At 39.0% G+C, this 20190-nt stretch overlaps 1 protein-coding gene across 1 annotated transcript in view; it reads right to left on the bottom strand.

Moving 5' to 3' along the window:
* The window catches only part of MTMR2 (myotubularin related protein 2), a 57286-nt gene that overhangs the window by 19341 nt on the left and 17755 nt on the right, over positions 1 to 20190 (bottom strand). The window contains exons 3-9 of the mRNA XM_070749653.1: positions 16665 to 16740; positions 14106 to 14200; positions 10618 to 10728; positions 8316 to 8417; positions 3598 to 3681; positions 1971 to 2120; positions 570 to 758 (exon numbers count right to left, since the gene is read on the bottom strand). Coding sequence (XP_070605754.1) covers positions 570 to 758; positions 1971 to 2120; positions 3598 to 3681; positions 8316 to 8417; positions 10618 to 10728; positions 14106 to 14200; positions 16665 to 16740 — 807 coding nt within the window. The remainder of the gene's footprint in view (positions 1 to 569; positions 759 to 1970; positions 2121 to 3597; positions 3682 to 8315; positions 8418 to 10617; positions 10729 to 14105; positions 14201 to 16664; positions 16741 to 20190) is intronic.

Raw genomic sequence — 20190 nt, forward strand, 5'->3', positions numbered from 1 at the left:
TAGAATGCTTGGCTGCATAGCTAGAGGTATAACAAGCAGGAAATGGGAGATTGTGATCCCGCTGTATAGAGCGCTGGTGAGACCACATTTGGAATACTGTGTTCAGTTCTGGAGACCTCACCTACAAAAAGATATTGATAAATTGAATGGATCCAAAGATGGGCTACAAGAATGGTGGAAGGTCTTAAGCATAAAACGTATCAGGAAAGACTTAATGCACTCAATCTGTATAGTCTGGAGGATGGAAGGAAAAGGGGGGACATGATCGAAACATTTAAATATGTTAAAGGTTCAGGAGGGAAGTGTTTTTAATAGGAAAGTGAACACAAGAACAACGGGACACAATCTGAGGTTAATTGGGGGAAAGACCAGAAGCAACGTGAGAAAATATTATTTTACTGAAAGAGTAGTAGATGCTTGGAACAAATTTGCAGCTGATGTGGTTGGTAAATCCACAGTAACTGAATTTAAACATGCCTGGGATAAACATATATCCATTGTAAGATAAAACACAGGAAATAGTATAAGGGCAGACTAGATGCTTGCTGCTAGAGCCATGACCGTCTAACCTTGTTTGCGACTGCGTTCACACTTGGCCTGGCATCAAAGATGAGTATTTTGTGGGACTGGGCATTGGAATCCATGATAGCCTGAAGATACTTTTCATCTTCTTTGCTCCTTTTGCCACTGACTCCAACCATCGGTTGGCTGCAGCGAGTGATCGTGGCTTGGCTTTCTGGATGAATCCATGATAGAACCTGGTAGAAGACAAGAACGGGGGGGGGGGGGAAGAATGGATCAAGAAGATAACTGAATATCATTATCAGAATATTTAACCATTCTGAATCAAGCCTCAGCAACTGCAATCAGAAGTGATTAATTGAGTTGAAAGGGACCTTGCAGGTCATCAAGTCCAACCCCCTGCTCAAGCAGGAAACCCTACACCTCCCCAGCCAGATGGCAGTCCAATCTCCTCTTGAATGTGTTGAGAGTTGGGGTGTTCACAAACTCTGCTGGCAGGCCATTGCATTGGATGATCGCTCTGACCGTCAGGAAGTTCATCCTTATCTCTAGGTTGAATCTCTCCTTGGTCAGCTTCCATCCGTTGTTCCTCGTCTGACCCACTGGTGCCCTGGAAAATAGTGTGGCCCCCCTCATCTCCGTGGCAATCCCTTAAGTACCTGTATACAATATTTATACCTCTACCTACAAATGCCTCTACTTACAAACTTTTCTAGATAAGAACCGGGTCTTCAAGATTTTTTTGCCTCTTCTCAAGAACCATTTTCCACTTACAAAACCAAGTCTTCGAAACTGTAACCGGAAAAAGCAGGGAGAAGCCTCCATGGGGCCTCTCTAGGAATATTTTTATGCATGGTTTGTCTGAGATGTATGACTGTTTTTTATATTAAGGGGTTTTAAATTGTTTTTAACTATTGGATTTGTACTGTTTTGTTGTTGTGAGCTGCTCCGAGTCTTCTGAGAGGGGCGGCATACAAATCTAATAAATAAATTAATAATAATAATAATAATAATAATAATCATCATCATCATCATCATCATCATCTCAAGGGAGGAATTAGGGCTGGAAAAGATGGGGAGAATCTCCCCAATCGCACACATTATTTGCTTTTACATTTATTACTATGGGAAAAATTGCTTCTTCTTACAAACTTAGAGCCTGGTCATGGAACGAATTCAGTTCGTAAGTAGAGGTACCACTGTACTGCTATCATGTCCCCCCTGGCCCTTCTTTTCAATAGACTGCACTAGACTTGTATTTATATGCCGCCCCTCTCTGAAGACTCGTATTCCTGCTGCTAGGATGGATGATGTCTATAAACTGCAAAAGGATTCTTACTGATCTTTCCCACCCACCCCCTGAAAAAAACCACTTGGTGAAGGATGTAGCCCAACCCATTTGGGAGACACAGATCTAGCAGTAGACGTACTGCTAGTGCTGTACTTACAGGTATACGGCCCCTTGACCGGAAGGCAGCCACTTTCTTCAACTCCTCGTCTGGAATATTGGCTGGAACTACCAGAAGGGCAGGGTAGGTATCACAAAGCTCATATTGCTCATTGAGGCTAGTGATTCTCCAACTTTCATTAGGAATGCCCTACGTAGGAAAGAGAAGCTGTTAGGAGACTTTAACAGGGAAGAGGAGGGGAGGGAGGGAGGGAAGAGAGGGGAGAAATGAGAGGAGAAGGCAAAGTTAGAGGAGAGAGAATAGAAACTAGAGAAAGAAAAGAGGAAGGGAGAGAAATGAGAGGAGAAGGCAGAGAGGAGAGAGAAGGAAAATGAGGGGAGAAGGGAGGAGGGAAAGGGAGAAATGAGAGGAGAGAGGAGAAGGGAAACTAAAGGAAAGAAAGGAGAGGAGGGGAGGAGAGGAGAGAGAAATGAGAGGAGAAGGCAGACAGGAGAAAGAAAAGAAATCAGAGAGAAGGAAGGAGAGGAGGGGAGAATTGAGAGAAGAAGGCAAAGATGAGAGGAGAGAGGGGAAGGGAAACGAGAGGGAAGAAAGGAGGAGAGGAGAGAAATGAGAAGAGAAATGTGAGAGAAGAAGGGAGGAGAGGAGATCCAGAAGAGATCCTCATAAGAACATAAGGAGAGCCATGCTGTATCGGGCCAAAGCCTATTGAGTCCAGCATTCTGTGTCCCACAGTGGCTGACCAATTGTCCATGGGGATCTTGAGCAGAAAGAGAAGGCAAGACCCTCCCTTTCCCCTGACCCCCAACAAATGGTACTCAAGGGAATCCTGCCTGCCTCAACCAACATAGAGGCGGCACTTGGACAGTAACCACTGATACATTTGGCATCCATGAATCTGTCTAATCCTGCCTTGAAGCTATCAAGGCTGACAGCTGTCACAACTTCTGGAAGTGAATTCCATAAAGCAATGATCCTCTGGGTGAAGAAATATTTCTTTTTATTTGTCCTCACTTTCTTACCTATGAGCTTTAGGGAGTGTCCCCTAGTCCTAGTATTGTGTGAGTGAGAAAATAATTTTTCTCTGTCCACCTTTTCTATCCCATGCATGATTTTATACACTTCGATCAAGTCACATCCTCCGGATACCAATGATACCAATCTCTAGAAATTAGATATTTATCAAATTTGGAAAAATCAAATCCATGCCACTGTCTGCTTCGCAGAGCAGATTTATCTTTTTACCAGTTTTACTTCTACATTTTTAATTAGCAACCGAGAGAGGGGAAAACCCCCCCACCTCCTGCTATAAAGACAGCAGATTGCTTTGTAAATATACAATATGGCCTTTTATTACTTCTTTTTGATCCACAAAAACGTTTCACGTCCTCTGCAGTGCTTGTCATCCTGCAGATGCTGCAGTTTTTCCTGGATAACCACATGATATGCTATGATTTAGATTAATCTGGCCCAGACACACTTGCGTGGGAAATGTTTTTAGTTGTTTACCCCATTAGAATGTTTCTCAATGTTAGCCACTTTAAGACCTGTGAACTTCAACTCCCAGAATTCCCAAGTGTTGCATTAGAACTTCTTCCGGCCAGCAAGTTTGTAATAAAATAAGTTTGCTGGAGAGCAAAACCCGAAAGCCAGAAGAGAGACTCACCTGTCTTCTGTACTCCAGGATGGGATCATAAACGTTCCAGCCATTTTCTGGGAAAACCTCTTTATACTCAAATGCGAATAGAGGCTTAAAAAAATGAAGAGATTCTTTAGCAATGCGTTTTCCATTTTTATATGTAATTTCAAATCACTATACCCAGGCCAAAATAGGAGTGCATGTTATGGTCAGGTGCGTCTTATGGAGCAAAAAATATGGCAGGTGGGGAAATACAGCTCACCTGCATAGAATCCTCACTGCACAACAGACATTAATACAATTGAAGGAGTCCAGAAATACTTCACAAGAAGAGTCCTCCACTCCTCCTCACGCAACAAATTACCTTATTCCTCCAGACTTCAATTACTATGTTTAGAAAATTTACAGCTACGCCGCCTCCACACTGGTTTAGCTGTTGTTCATAATATCATACATCACAATGTACTCCCCGTTGGCGACTACTTCACCTTTAACAACAACAACACACGAGCATGCAATAGATACAAACTAAATGTAAATCGCTCCAAACTAGACTGCAGAAAATACGATTTCAGCAATAGAGTGGTCAACGCCTGGAATTCACTACCGGACTCTGTTGTTTCCTCCGCCAATCCCAAAATCTTCAACCTTACATTATCTACAATAGACCTCTCCCCTTTTCTAAGAGGCCTGTAAGGAGTGTGCATAAGTGCACCTTTCTGCCTACCGTTCCTGTCCTAAAGGGGAAGGGGAAAAGCCTTCTCTGTGGTGGCCCCGACCCTCTGGAACCAACTCCCCCCAGAGATTAGAATTGCCCCCACCCTCCTTGCCTTTCGTAAGCTCCTTAAAACCCACCTCTGTCATCAGGCATGGGGGAATTGAGACATTCTTTCCCCCTAGGCCTTTATAATTTATGCATGGTATGTTTGTTTGTTTGTATGGATGCTTAGTTTTACAATAAGGGTTTTTTAGTTGTTTTTAGTATTGGATTTACATGATGTTTTTTATAACTGTTGTTAGCCGCCCAGAGTCTACGGAGAGGGGCGGCATACAAATCCAATAGATAGATAGATAGATAGATAGATAGATAGATAGATAGATAGATAGATAGATAGATAGATAGATAAATGTGTTTTTTATCTTTTCTATCTCTACTTTATACTTATATTATGTTAAACATACTACAATACAATACTATATATTTTTTTAAATTTTTCTTATATCATTCCCATCACACATTATTTTGAATTACAGATTATACATGTTCTCTGTTAACATTCTGACAATAAATTTTGACCAGTTTCATTTCATTACAATACTATATTTGTATGACAAATAAAATAAATAAAATTTTAACTCTCTTCAACTCCTGTTTGATTTGCACTTCCAAGGGGGACACTGAGGCTATATCACTGATAAAGTTTCTTGGGTGAGAAGCAAAAGTTCTTCTTAAGGGGGAAAAAACCCAGTCCAGTGCCTTTTGAAAAAGCACCTTTGAGACATTATTCTTATGGTTGTAGTGCACACCCAGCGTTGATTGATCTTAAAAAGCCAAGCAGGGTAAGATCAAATTTGTATTTTAATGGGAGATCAGTAGGAAATCTTAAAGCTGTAGACTAGAGAGGGGGGTTGAAAAAGCAGCATCAAAAAAGAAGCTCATTACATCATTCTACATATCTTAACCGCAGCGAGAATTTTATATGCACAATTTTGGAAGCAACCGAATAGCTCAACCACCTTAAACCTCTTAATCAAAATCATGGAATGTGCAGAATTATCAAAATTGACAATGGAGATGCAAAATAGGGATGAAACCGACCTCTACCAAGCCTGGGAGAAATGCTACCATTGGCTAAGACAAAAAAATACCTAAGTATTATTAAAAAAGAAGATTGTTCAACAACGATTTCATGTACTGGCAATACATCATGAAACGAAAACAAACTTTTCACATAACTTACAAAAAACATTGATCGAAGCAACTTTTAGACATACGACTAACATTACGAACGAAACCCCAAAATATTGAGTGCATGGACAAGAACTTGCTTGTTAGATACAATGAACTAATAAAAATCAAAGGAAATTTACACCAACTACATCTTTAAATCAGAGGTCATATGTTATGGAAATGCCAGCTAAATAGCCGGCATGTTTTCTCCTTTTCTCATTTCTTTCTCAATCCCCCTTTTCTTTTTTCTTTCTCATAACTTCCCCTTTCTACTATATCTTTCCCATCTTCTCACTTTCTTCCTTCTCTCTTTTCTTCTATTTCTGTCATAATACAACATATATGATAAGAAAGTGAACACAAGAACAAGGGGACACAATCTGAAGTTAGTTGGGGGAAAGATCAAAAGCAACGCGAGAAAATATTATTTTACTGAAAGAGTAGTAGATGCTTGGAACAAACTTCCAGCAGACGTGGTTGGTAAATCCACAGTAACTGAATTTAAACATGCCTGGTATAAACATATATCCATTGTAAGATAAAATACAGAAAGTAGTATAAGGGCAGACTAGATGGATCATGAGGTCTTTTTCTGCCGTCAGACTTCTATGTTTCTATGATTGATATGTCATGTATTATATTTATCTCTGTTTCATTTTTAATGTATATATTTAATTTTTTTTTTTAAAGAAAAAACGGCCTGGAAAAAGACAGTGTTAAAACTTCAGTATTGTTGCCTGAGAAAACCTCATGGATATTTCCCTCGGGTCACCAAGGATTGAACTCAATCCAAAGGTTTCTTTACCCCTTCAGACTGTTTTTAAAAGAAAGGAATGTTTGACATACATATCTCCTTGTCAGTTATGGGAAAAGTGACTAATCCTAGCATTTATTGGAAAATAAAAATATTTGAACATTATGATTCAACTCTTGAGTCTCCCTCTTGTGCAACATAGAAGGATTACAGCCATTAATGGGCTGCTGCCCCCACCGGGGGTGGGGGTAGTAAGTTTATGCACTATTTATTGAATATTTAATAGATTTTTTTAATTGTCCTTCCTTCTCTAGTACTTTAGTATGATGCTTAATTACTTTTAAAATAGGAAATAATTAAATAGTATGTTTTTACCCATAAACGTTTTAATCATTTTAATCATTATCTAGAACTGAACTTTTATAACGATTAACAAAAATTGAGGTACTTGCCTAACCTGTTATCATACTGAACCTTATGGGTTTAGTATAAAACCTTAAAATGTTTATTTATTGGATTTAATTTATTTATTGGATTTATTAGATTTATATGCCGCCCCCCTCCGAAGACTCCTGTTCCTGTGCTCCTCAACAAATAATGCTGTCAATCATTTGTCCTTTTTGTGGCTATTCAAATAATGTGACTTAATCATAGAAACATAGAAACATAGAAGACTGACGGCAGAAAAAGACCTCATGGTCCATCTAGTCTGCCCTTATACTATTTCCTGTATTTTATCTTAGGATGGATATATGTTTATCCCAGGCATGTTTAAATTCAGTTACTGTGGATTTACCAACCACGTCTGCTGGAAGTTTGTTCCAAGGATCTACTACTCTTTCAGTAAAATAATATTTTCTCATGTTTTCTCAACTGAAAAAGAGTTCAAGCACCTATTTGAAAACTTATCTTGGTCGGTAAGCCACTCCCACCCACACACATGACCTTTAAGCCACCCCCGGTTACATGATTGCCAAGCTACTGCTACCTGGTCACATGACCAGCAAGCCACACTCACAAAATAAGTCCTGCCCACAGGGTGGCAGTAAAATTTTTGGCAGCCCATCACTGATTACAGCCTTGCTTTTAAATTAGCTTGAGTTCAAAAAAATCAATAGCCCCCAACAAGATCAACATCCCTTCATTTTCCTGCATGTTTATCTGTTTAGGTAGCCCTCAACATACAATAATTTGTTTAGTGACTACTGGAAATTATAATGGTGCTGACAACAGTTAGGTATGATTGATTTTCACACTTACAATTTACTATTTTATTTATTTATTTATTAGATTTGTATGCCACCCTTCTCCGAGGACTCGGGGCGACTCACAGCATATAACAATACAGCAGAACAGCAAATGTAATAAATTTAAAATTACAATCTAAAAATCCAATATTTAAAAACAATCATACCAGTTCAATCATACAACATATATCTCAATTCGTTGGCCAGGGGGCTGAGATCTAATTGCCCCAAGCCTGGCGACATAGGTGAGTCTGAAGACTCTTACAGAAGGCAAGGAGGGTGGGGGCAGTGCAAATCTCCAGGGGGAGCTGATTCCAGATAGCCGGGGGCCCTACAGAGAAGGCTCTTCCGCTAAGCCCTGCCAAGCAACATTGTCTGGCTGATGGGACAAAGAAGGTCCTGCAAGTAATTGTTGCAATATTGTCATGGTCATATCATTAAAATCTGGACACTTGGTAACTGGCATGAATTCATGGCGGTTGCAGAGTCCTGGGATCATGTGATTACTTTCGGTGAACTCCTGACAACGGGAAGCCAGATTCACATAACAACTGTGGAAAGTCACTTAACAATTGCACTGATGATGATAGCTTCCTTTCCATAGTTGGGGTTACCTAGTTAACCCCTAGTTAGGGTAATGAAACCTCTGCAAGAAAAGATCAGGGAGTACCAAAGACCCTCTCACTTAACAATTCTATTGCTTAGCCATGGAAATCTGGCCTCAATTGTGGTTGTAAGTCGAGGACTACCTTGGAAAAGAAGATGTTTGTTAAATTAGCAACAAATTACTCACCAAGTGATTGGACGTCGGAAATGCATACTTTGTCAAGTTCTCAAATATGGCTCTTCTCGTGCGACCTTCAGGTCTATGAGCGAACCGAAGATTCCGGACATCCTATAGAATGAAAGGGGGAAAATGAGGTCTTACCAGAAGCCCATTAGCATGTCGTGCGGATTCATTAGCTGAGAAATTACTTTATCGATTGCTTATTATTATTATTATTATTATTATTATTATTATTATTATTATTAATTGGATTTGTATGCCGCCCCTCTCCGGAGACTCGGGGCGGCTAACAGCAATAATAAGACAGTGTACAGTAATAATCCAATACTAAAAATGATTAAAAACTCATTAATATAAAAAACCAAACATACATACAGACATACCATGCATAAAACTGTAAAGGCTTAGGGGGAAAGAGCATCTCATGCTTCCAAGTTCCTCCTATGTTATGCCATGGAGAAGAGGAAAATTATTCTGTAAGAGGCAAAACCCAAAAGTCTATCACAGTGATGGCGAACCTATGGCATGGGTGCCACAGGTGGCATGCGGAGCCATATTTGCTGGCACGCAAGCCGTTGTCCTAGCTCATCTCCAACATGCATGTGTGTGCCATCTATCTGTTTTTTGGCTCGCACAGAGGCTCTGGGTGGGTGCTTTTTGCTTTCAGAGAGCCTCCGGGAGGGAGGAGGGAGGCCGTTTTACTCTCCCCCGGCTCTAGGAAAGCCTTTGGAGCCTGGGGAGGGCAAAACACGAGCCTACTGGGTCCACAAGAAGTTGGGAAACAGGCTGTTTTCAGCCTCCAGAGGGCCTCCGGGGGCCGGGGGAAGCTGTTTTCGCCCTCCCCAGGCATTGAATTATGGGTGTGGGCACTCGCTCATGCGCGATAGTGTGCGCCCACACTCTTTCAGCACCTGATGGAAAAAAGGGTTGGCATCACTGTCCTATGTTATGCCATGGAGAAGAGGGAAATTATTCTGTAAGAGGCAAAACCGACAAGTCTATCACTTTGAACTGGGATTCTTAATCTGGTGTCCACAAACAGTTTTCAAGATAGTCACACACTTGCTAATCTCAACTAGCAAATGCTCTGTCCTACACATTGGCAAGAAGAATCTGAACTTCAAATACGAACTGAATAATCAAATTATCACAGATAATCCCCACTCGGTTAAAGACCTCGGTATACTAATAACAAAAGATTTAAGTGCCAAAGCCCACTGCAACAACATAGCAAAGAAGGCTTCAAGAGTTGTAAACCTAATCCTACGTAGCTTCTGCTCTGGCAATCTCACACTGCTTACCGGAGCTTACAAAACTTTTGCCAGACCCATCCTTGAATACAGCTCATCTGTTTGGAACCCGTATCGCATCTCAGATATTAACACCCTTGAAAGGTACTTCACCAGAAGAGCCCTTCACTCCTCCCCTCGAAACAGAATACCCTACGAGACTAGACTTTCAATCCTGGGCCTAGAAAGCCTAGAACTAAGACGCCTTAAACATGATCTAAGTATTGCCCACAAGATCATATGCTGTAACGTCCTGCCTGTAGGCAACTACTTCAGCTTCAACCAAAACAACACAAGAGCACACAACAGATTTAAACTTAATATTAACGCTCCAAACGTGACTGTAAAAAATATGACTTCAGTAACCGAGTTGTCGAAGTGTGGAACTCATTACCGGACTCCATAGTGTCATCCCCAAACCCCCAACACTTTTCTACGGTTGACCTATCCAGATTCCTAAGAGGTCAGTAAGGGGCGGGTACAAGTGCACTAGAGTGCCTTCCGTCCCCTGTCCTATTGCTCTCCTATATCTCCTATTCCTTAACTAACTAACTAACTAACTAACTAACTAACTAACTAACTAACTAACTAAATAAATAAATAAATAAATAAATAAATTGTTTTCAAGGTAATCACACACTTGGATGGGGGGGGGGAAAGTAAAAAAAAGAATAAAAAGATTTATTCCCACTAATCTCTAATTGAAATTTCGCTTTTCGTTCAATCATGAATGTAGGCGACAATGGCCTCCAGGCTCAAAAAATGTTTTAACTTCAATGAACCTCATCTAAAATTATTACAGCTTAAAAGGTAAAACCGGAAGAGTCCATTCTTCAATTGGACAGGGGGTTGGATTATATGATCTTCAGAGTCATTTACAACACTTACATTTTATGATTATATGAATTTTCTGACAACATGCTTTACTGAAGCACATTAAGACTGTTACAACCCTTAGCCATTACATGCTATATGGATCATGAACTTAATATCTTCCCATTCTTGATAAACCAATTTACCTTGCACACAATTTCTAGGCCGTATGAATTCTCACCACGACTGGAAGCGCCTCCAATTTTCTCCACTCTGTTAATCACTCCAAGAGGGCCATCTAGAACAAATGGAGGGTTCTGGAAAAAATGGAAATTTATTAATAAAGCATCCAAACCAAAGAATTATTGTTAGACAGAGCTAGCAGAGTTAAGGATTTGATTTTTTGTTTTGATACTTAGCTATGCCATTTTGGAGGGAGGGGACTTTTATAATCGGTATTTAATGCATTTAATTTAATGCAGTCATTTAAAAAAAAAAAACCTCGTTATTCTGCATTTGTGCTTTGCAAAATTGGAGCTTGCCATATTTTCTAATTTGGGCGGGTAAAGTTGAAATATTTGAGGGGTCCTTGTAATTATTTTGTCAGCTTCTGTCATCCTTTCGCTGTTTTAATTTGGAAGAAAAGCATCTTGTCTTTTGAATGATTGATTGTTTTATCTATTTTCTTCTAATGTTTTTCCCCCCAATGTTTTAATTATATTCTATTTTTACCTTGTCTTTTTTACTCTTGTAATCTGCCCCGAGTCCGTGAGGAAAAGGGGTGACTTATAAATCTAATAAAATAAATAAATAAATAAAATAAATAAACTTACAAACACATTCAGAAAGCTGAGGACACCTTTAAGTTTAATGCATTAGATATTATATGTGTTCTGTCGAGCTCTCTGGTAGAATCCTCCCGAAAAGGCACAGATACAATTTCAGACACACACACGTTTGAAAATTCAAAACAATGTTCTTTATACCGAAAATGCAAATAAACGAAGCACTCTTTTTGTATAGCAAAGAGCACTCGTCTCCAAACCAACTGGTAATTTGTACAAGTCCCTTATCAGTTCTGTGATACTTAGCTTGCAGCTGTGAGGCAATTCACAGTCCTTCTTCTTTCACAAAGTGAAAAACACTTTGCTCTGGTTTAGTTTCAAAGCGGGGAAAAATCAGCACACAAAGGTCAAAGTCAGCAAAGCAGGCACGAAACACAAAGATCAGATAATCCTCCACAATGGCCAAACCCACAGGCTGCTATTTATAGCAGCCTCACTAATTATCACAGCCCCACCCAACCACAGGTGGCCTCATTTTCTTTTATTTATTTATTTATTTATTATTTGGATTTGTATGCCGCCCCTCTCCGAAAACTCTCAGTTGTTGTTGCCTATGCATCGCTCTCCGCATGTGTGGCTGTATCATTAACTCTTGTTCTGAATCCAAGGAGGAGCTAGATAATTGATCTCCTTCTGAGCTGCCTGCCACACTCTCCTCCTCCCTGTCACTCATGTCTCCTTGGTCAGAGGAGCCTTCATCAGCAGATTCCACCGGGAGCAAAACAGGCCTGCAGCATGTGGATGTCTCCCCCACATCCACAGTCCTTGGGGCAGGAGCTGGGCCAGAGCTAACCACAACATATATGCATCCTTATTACCTTTATATTCCACCATTCCTCAGAGGAGCCAAAGTGGCTATGTTTTCTTTTTACCACCAAAACAAGATTCCTGCAAAATATGGTGGTCTGAGAGAGGAAAAACTGGCCAAAATCACTCAGGAAATTTCCACAACTAACAGTGGATAAACTTGGATCTCCTATGTCTTAATCCAACACCTAAATGGCTAATTGGTACAAAATATATTTCCCTTTGCTACAATCCATTTCAACACATGACGATTATCAAAATACAAGCTATGAGAAAATGTAATTTTTAAAGTGGCTTTTTGTTCCATGCACGGTATAGAAACATGAATATTACAACTTTGCTTAGCTCCTTCTTATGGCAATCGTAAATGTTGTCATCACTGTTCAAGAACTAACAGACTTACTCTTTGGAGACTGAATCTAAAGTGCTTTACGGTCCTAATGAATATTTGAAGTTGATGAATATCCAGTACAGGTCCTGGTTCATTTAAAGTACATTTATCTACGCTACTGGCAATGTCGTTCCAATGTTTTCACAGGTGAGTTTTTCTCTCCTCCCTTTTCATTATATAGCTGTAAATGCTGACACGTTGTATTATTCCAATAGAATAATATTTATACAATATCAATTAAAAACCACTGACATTCTATTATTTATTTAACCTAGGGCAGAATTTTTTCAAGTATGGTGCCCCAAACGACCCCCAAGGCTCGTTCTGCAGTCCTCAAAATCAAAATTAGTTACCAACCTATGTTGAAAAATAACCCAATATTAAAATCCCATCAAACAATCAGGATAAACCAAGCCCTTCATGGCACCGGACCAGATTATCTCAGGGACCGCCTTCTGCTGCACGAATCCCAGCGACCAGTCAACTAAACAATGTCGCTTGGCGGGACCCAGGGGAAGAGCCTTCTCTGTGGCGGCCCCGGCCCTCTGGAACCAACTCCCCCCAGAGATTAGAATTGCCCCTACCTTGCCTTTCGTAAGCTACTTAAAACCCACCTCTGCCGTCAGGCATGGAGGAATTGAGATCCTCTTTCCCCCTAAGCCTTTACAATTCTATGCATGGTATGTATGTATGTATGTCTGGTTTTTATATTAACGGGTTTTTAATCGTTTTTAGTATTAGATTACTATTGTACACTGTTTTATTATTGCTGTTAGCCGCTCCGAGTCTCCGGAGAGGGGCGGCGTACAAATCCAATAAATAGATAGATAGATAGATAGATAGATAGATAGATAGATAAATAAATGAATAAATTACCAATGTTGAGAAACACTGAGTGAAGATATTGGAAATAAAGAGAAAGAAATATTCTATCAATATTAATTAAAATGTAGGATGTTGATAATACAAGCATAAAATTGCTTGGCTTCTTGAACCAAAATTCAATATAATGATAGATAAAAAGAAATGCTGCTTCTAAGTATTTGTTGTATAATAAAAATTTCAGTTCTGATTATTTCATGTTGAAGGCTATATTGTGTATTCCCTTAAAATATGATAAGAATGTGCGATTTTTCAACTCCACTTTAAAAGGCAGGAATTTTTATCATGACTCACAAAAGCATATACAGTGGTACCTCTACCTACAAACGCCTCTACTCACGAACCGGGTGTTCAAGATTTTTTTGCCTTTTCTCAAGAACCATTTTCCACTTCCGAACCTCTAAAACTGTAACAGGAAAAGGCAGGGAGAAGCCTCCATGGGGCCTCTCTAGGAATATCCTGGGAGAAAACAGGGCCGGAAAAGGCAGGGAGAAGTCTCCGTGGGGCCTCTCTAGGAATCTCCTGGGAAGAAACAGGGCCTCCACCCTCCCTGTGGTTTCCCCAATCACACGCATTATTTGCTTTTACATTGATTCCTATGGGAAAAGTTGCTTCTTCTTACAAACTTTTCTACTTAAGAACCTGGTCACAGAACGAATTAAGTTCGTAAGTAGAGGTACCACTGTACTGATCTCTGCCCACAAATAAGAGCTGAATATCTATCAAAAACAAGAATTTTTTTTTAAATAACCAATTTATTAAGCCTTACCCTTTCCATGCTTTTAAAATACAGTCTGTAATTTGTCACTGTCAAAGTTCCTCGAATACCTCCGGTAAACGGGCAGATATGAGTAACATCTTTGGCTAGGAAAGAAATTAGAAGTATTATAAATATTTCCAGAGGGAACCATTGCCATAAGGTTTAAAATCTCTCTTCCCACTTTCACCCCTCCTGTTTTTCTAAGGTGAAAGAGTAATTCTGGATTTATGCCTTCTGAAGAAGAAAACAGAATTTCTTCTCGCTACTTCTGCAGTTTTCTACGGAGAAATATGTGGGAGAATGACAAAGGATTTTAAACTTTGTGTCAGGAACAAATAAATATGGCCTGACGTGATTGTTTTATGGACAGATTTGAGAAAGAGAGTTTGACATTATTTCCCCTGGAATCTCTGACAAAATGCTTAACCTTTAAACTTTCCCGCAAAGTTATTTTAATGAGCCCCATGCACAGCTAGAAGCTGAATTCATATAAACACAAAGAGTTGAAGCCAAGTATTTCTAGCAGGAATTCATCTTACACACAGGCCCGGTCTGTTTCTTTTGTTTTACAGTTTTCTAGTTCTATCTATCCTATACTCCTTAGGTCAATGCATAATCAAAATCGGACAGATGTATTTATGACAGTTGCAGTGTCTGGAAGTCATGGGTTCACCTTTTTTTGCGACCTCCTGACAAGCAAAAGTAATGGGGAAGCCAGATTCACTGACCAACAGTGTTACTAACTTAATAATTGCAGTGATTCACTTAATGCCTGTGACAAGGCAGGTTATAAAATGGAGCAACAAAACTGTTGGTCTCAATTGTGATCGTTAAGTCAAGGACTCCCTGTAATGGGAAGAGGATAGTTTTTTTCAGGAAAATGAGTCTGTCTGAATAAAAATAGAAGTATCTGTGTGGAAGGTTGGCCACTGAAGCATGATTAGTATTTGGGCTTCTCTGTGATAGCATAGAGCAGGGGTAGGCAAAGTTGGCTCTTCTATGACTTGTGGACTCCAACTCCCAGAATTCCTGAGCCAATCATGTTAGATCAGGAATTCTGGGAGTTGAAGTCCACATGTCATAGAAGAGCCAACTTTGCCTACCCCTGGCATAAGGTATTTTGGTTGAAAGTCTTATACAGGTTCCTTCCACTGATATATACACTGATAATAGATGCTAATGTATAAGTAATAGTTCTTTTTTTCTGCCTGCCTGCCTGCCTATCTATCTCTCCCTACCTACTTACCTACCTACCTATGTCTGCCTACTTACCAAGCTGGTCTGTCTGTCTATCTATCCCTACCTACCTACCTACCTAGTCTGTCTTCCTATCTACCTAGCTGGTCTGTCTGTCTGTCTGTCTGTCTGTCTGTCTGTCTGTCTGTCTCTCTCTCTCTCTCTCTCTCTCTCTATCTACTTACCTGCCCCCCCGCCTACCTGCCTGCCTATCTATCAACCTACTTCCTTCCTTCCATCCATCCATCCTCCATCCCATCTGTCTGTCTGTCAATCTAACTATTGTATTGGCAATTCTGTGTTAGCAAAAAATGTCAGAACAGAAGGATTTAGGGGCAGTGATTTCTGACAGTTTCAAAATGGGTGAACAGTGCAGTCAGGCAGTAGGGAAAGCAAGTAGGATGCTTGGCTGCATAGCTAGAGGTATAACAAGCAGGAAGAGGGAGATTGTGATCCATCTGTATAGAGCGCTGGTGTGACCACATTTGGAATACTGTGTTCAGTTCTGGAGGCCTCATGCACAAAAAGACATTGACAAAATTGAACGGGCCCAAAGACGGGCTACAAAAATGGTGGAAGGTCTTAAGCATAAAACATATCAGGAAAGACTTAATGAACTCAATCTGTATAGTCTGGAGGACAGAAGGGAAAGGAGGTACATGATTGAAACATTTAAATATGTTAAAGAGTTAAATAAAGTTCAGAATGGAAGTGTTTTTAATAGGAAAGTGAACACAAGAACAAGAGGGAACAATCGGAGGTTAGTTTGGGGGAAGAACAGAAGCATTGTGAGAAAATATTATTTTACTGAAAGAGTAGTAGATGCTTGGAACAAACTTCCAGCAGACGTGGTTGATAAATCCACAGTAACTGAACTTAAACCTGCCTGGGATAAAACATATATCCATCCTAAGATAAAATACAGAAAATAGTATAAGGGCAGACTAGATGGACCATGAGGTCTTTTTCTGCCGTCAGTCTTCTATGTTTCTATGTTTCTATCTTTGATCCATCATTGATCTATCAATGTATATCTTTAATATGTTTGTTTTATGTAAACTTTTAAAAAATCAATAAAAAATGTATTTAAAAAAATATATCTATCTTTGAATATCTGTCTATCTATCGATCGATCCATCCATCTATCCATCGATCGATCGATCGATCCATCCTTCCATCCATCCATCCTTCCATCCATCCATCCATCCATCCATCCATCCATCCATCCATCCATCCATCCATCCAATGGAAGTTTGGGGCTCAATTCTGATCCTATGTTGAGGACTACTTGCGGTCAAATGGAGACATACAAATACAAATCGCTGCACTTACCCATGTCCTTGATAGTTTCTCCTGGTAGCAAAGGGGGCTCTTCCATTTCAGCCAATTTATTAGATTCTCGGAGTATCTAAAACACAAACACAATATCAGGTGCAGTCACCTTCAATACTTAAAAGTTCAAGCATCTGAAACTTACTCACTCCACATGTAAAGGTCAACATGGGGGGAAAAAAATCGCCCCAACCAACAATGTCTGGAACTAAAATCTATCTTTTGTACTCAGCTTCAACCTACATGATCTCCAGCTTCTAGGAAACTCTACAAGGGGTCTCCCATTTTGTTTTTCTGAGGTAATTTCAAAATGATGAAATTGCTTGTCTTTTTCACCAAACCTGGCCACCTGCTATTTTGTTAGACTCTAGGAAATTAATGTTGCCATCTTTTTTATAGCTGTTGATACATAATGGTGTAACTTTATCTGTGATTTAGTTATTGTTACAATATGTAAAGTATGTACTGTATACTGTAGAGAATGTAAGTAGCTGAGACTGACTGGTTAAAAAAACAACATATCCCCAAATCCCCAACACTTTACCCTTAGATTATCTACGGTTGACCTGTCCAGATTCCTAAGAGGTCAGTAAGGGGCGAGTACAAGTGCACTAGAGTGCCTTCCGTCCCCTGTCCTATTGCTCTCCTATATCTCCTATACCTTTCTTCTATTCCTATATCTCTTCTTCTATTCTTTCATTGATATGTTCTATTACTATACCTTCTTTTCTATTATTTCTTAGATATATTTTACTATGAGTATCTCCTCTATAACCTTCATCATGTATTTTACTATGTGTACTGTATATAGATATATACCCACTAAAACCCTCATTGTGTATTGGACAAAATAAATAAATAAAATAAAATAATAAATATCAAATAAACCAATGAAATCAAATCCTATATTACATTTGAAAACTGCAATTCATCAATTTACTACATTTTCAAATAAATATTTTGGTCTTCTAATTCAACTAAGGAACATTTATTCTTACAAAACTAAGGAAAGGTTTCCTGAGGAGTATCTGACAACTGTTAACAATGGAAAAAAAGAGAATATTTATTTTATTTTATTTTATTTTATTTTATTCATTCATTCAATTTTTATACCGCCCAACTCCCTATGGACCCTGAGCAGCTGAATAATAATTTAAAAACTCTTGAGGGTTTTTTTTCTTTGAGTTTTGGTGATTTTATTTTATTTTTTGCTCTGAAATGGAAAAATAATATTGCTAACATTGTTCCTATTTTTTAAAACTAGTCTTGCATTTGTATTAGATCATATTAACCATATACAGGTTTCCTGCAAATCCCTATAGAAAATTTATATAGTTGGCACACCATCTAAAACCCTTTATTTGTAACAAAATGCCTTTATTTTGTGTGTGTTTGAGGATTAACACACAGGCAAATAACTGAGTTCCAAATAACTAAATCCCCCAAAAAAGGACACTAATCCTATAGAAAAAGCATGCATCAAAATCATTATGTGAAGGAAAAATAAAGTAGAAACACTATAAACAGAAAGGACATTTTACAATGATTTAAATGAAAAAACTGTCAAGGTAGGATACAAGGTACGGAACAAATGCCTTTTTTGAAACAGCATGGTTTTTTTCTCACGGGGAATGTTTGCTAGGGAACTTGGTATTACTATCATGTAGCGGGAAACCAGCAGAAGCCACAGAGAACCACAGAGATTGTGATCCCGCTGTATAGAGTGCTGGTGAGACCACATTTGGAATACTGTGTTCAGTTCTGGAGACCTCACCTACAAAAAGATATTGACAAAATTGAATGGGTCCAAAGACGGGCTACAAGAATGGCGGAAGGTCTTAAGCATAAAACGTATCAGGAAAGACTTAATGAACTCAATCTGTATAGTATGGAGGACAGAAGGAAAGGGGGGGGACATGATCGAAACATTTAAATATGTTAAAGGGTTAAATAAGGTTCAGGAGGGAAGTGTTTTTAATAGGAAAGTGAACACAAGAACAAGGGGGCACAATCCGAGGTTAGTTGGGGGAAAGATCAAAAGCAACGTGAGAAAATATTATTTTACTGAAAGAGTAGTAGATCTTTGGAACAAACTTCCAGCAGACGTGGTTGGTAAATCCACAGTAATTGAATTTAAAACATGCCTAGGATAAACATATATCCATCCTAAGATAAAACACAGGAAATAGTATAAGGGCAGACTAGATGGACCATGAGGTCTTTTTCTGCCATCAATCTTCTAGGTTTCTATGTTTCTAAGTGAACGAGAAGTGCCAGTGGTCAGTAGATCATTGACTGGCATTGTGGTGAAGGTTAGAGATGAGTGTCTCAACCCTCTCAACCCTCCCCATCACTTGCATAAATCTTGGGCGTACCAGAGGATGCTTATTCCAAAGTGGGATTCTGTAACAATCCAAATCCTGCCCATTTTTATATTCCACTTGTAAAAAAAAAAAAGTCAACGGGTTTCAAATGTGCTGTTGTGGCTGCAGCTCAAAGTTTTGGACCCCCACCCCATTGGAGACTCCCAACAAAGGGTTTTTTTGAAGATTTCTGTACTCAGAAGAAATGAGCTTACCCGAGTCGAAAACACCCTATAACACCATTAGACATCTGCTTGTTTAATCCTCATGACTGTATTCTCATTACCTTAAACCACAGGTTTCAATTCTCTATTAAGCCCCTTTCCTTCCCTGAGAACAGTTTTGCCATCTTCTACATCGGTTCTTAGTGGATCACAGTTTGTTAAGAGTGTCTTGGTTTGATGCATCCATGTGCAGCAGTGAGCCATATTTGCTTACTGTGTGCATGGTGAGCCAGTCTCAGCAGTCTGGTTCTCATAAATTAAGCTATAAATTGTGGTTTACAAATCACAATGGCTTCTTTCATATATTGTGCAAGCTCCAAACCCATCAAAGCTCAATAGCAAAATACATAACTTTGGGAGCCATCATTTCCTGAAATTAGGATAATTAGTCAGCTGTGTTATCAAAGTGCCACCTGATGTGTCCAGCTGTAGTTTGCCAAAATAAAACCTAAAACTTTCCAGTTTTAGTGAGGAGAGAAGTCTTTTTTTAAAAAAAATAGTTTTTATTTAATTTCTTTAAAAACATAACAAAAAAGTCTATGGAGAGGGGCTGCATACAAATCTAATAAATAAATAAATAAATAAATAAATAAATAAATAAATAAATAAATAAAAACATACATTTACAAAATACAAAAAGGAACAAGAAAAACAACAACAACATCACCATAACAAATAACAATCAATGTATACTTTACATCATTATGTGAGGTGGGAAAATGTAATTAAATATTTCCTATTCTGGAGATACGTCGAGGGTTTGATACTGAAGATCAGTGTGGCTTTTGTAAAATTACAAACTTTTCTGGTTTGTTTAACTGAGGTTTTCTGAATAAGCTATGATAGTCTGGGTTTGTATCATCTTCCCCTTTGCTATTTCCAGTTTGCTCAATTTCTCCTTTGGACATAAATTCACCTTCAAGAGGTGTTAGTAGGTAG

This window comes from Erythrolamprus reginae, chromosome 4, assembly GCF_031021105.1.
Source record: "Erythrolamprus reginae isolate rEryReg1 chromosome 4, rEryReg1.hap1, whole genome shotgun sequence".
In the NCBI taxonomy this organism is placed as follows: Eukaryota; Metazoa; Chordata; class Lepidosauria; order Squamata; family Dipsadidae; genus Erythrolamprus; species Erythrolamprus reginae.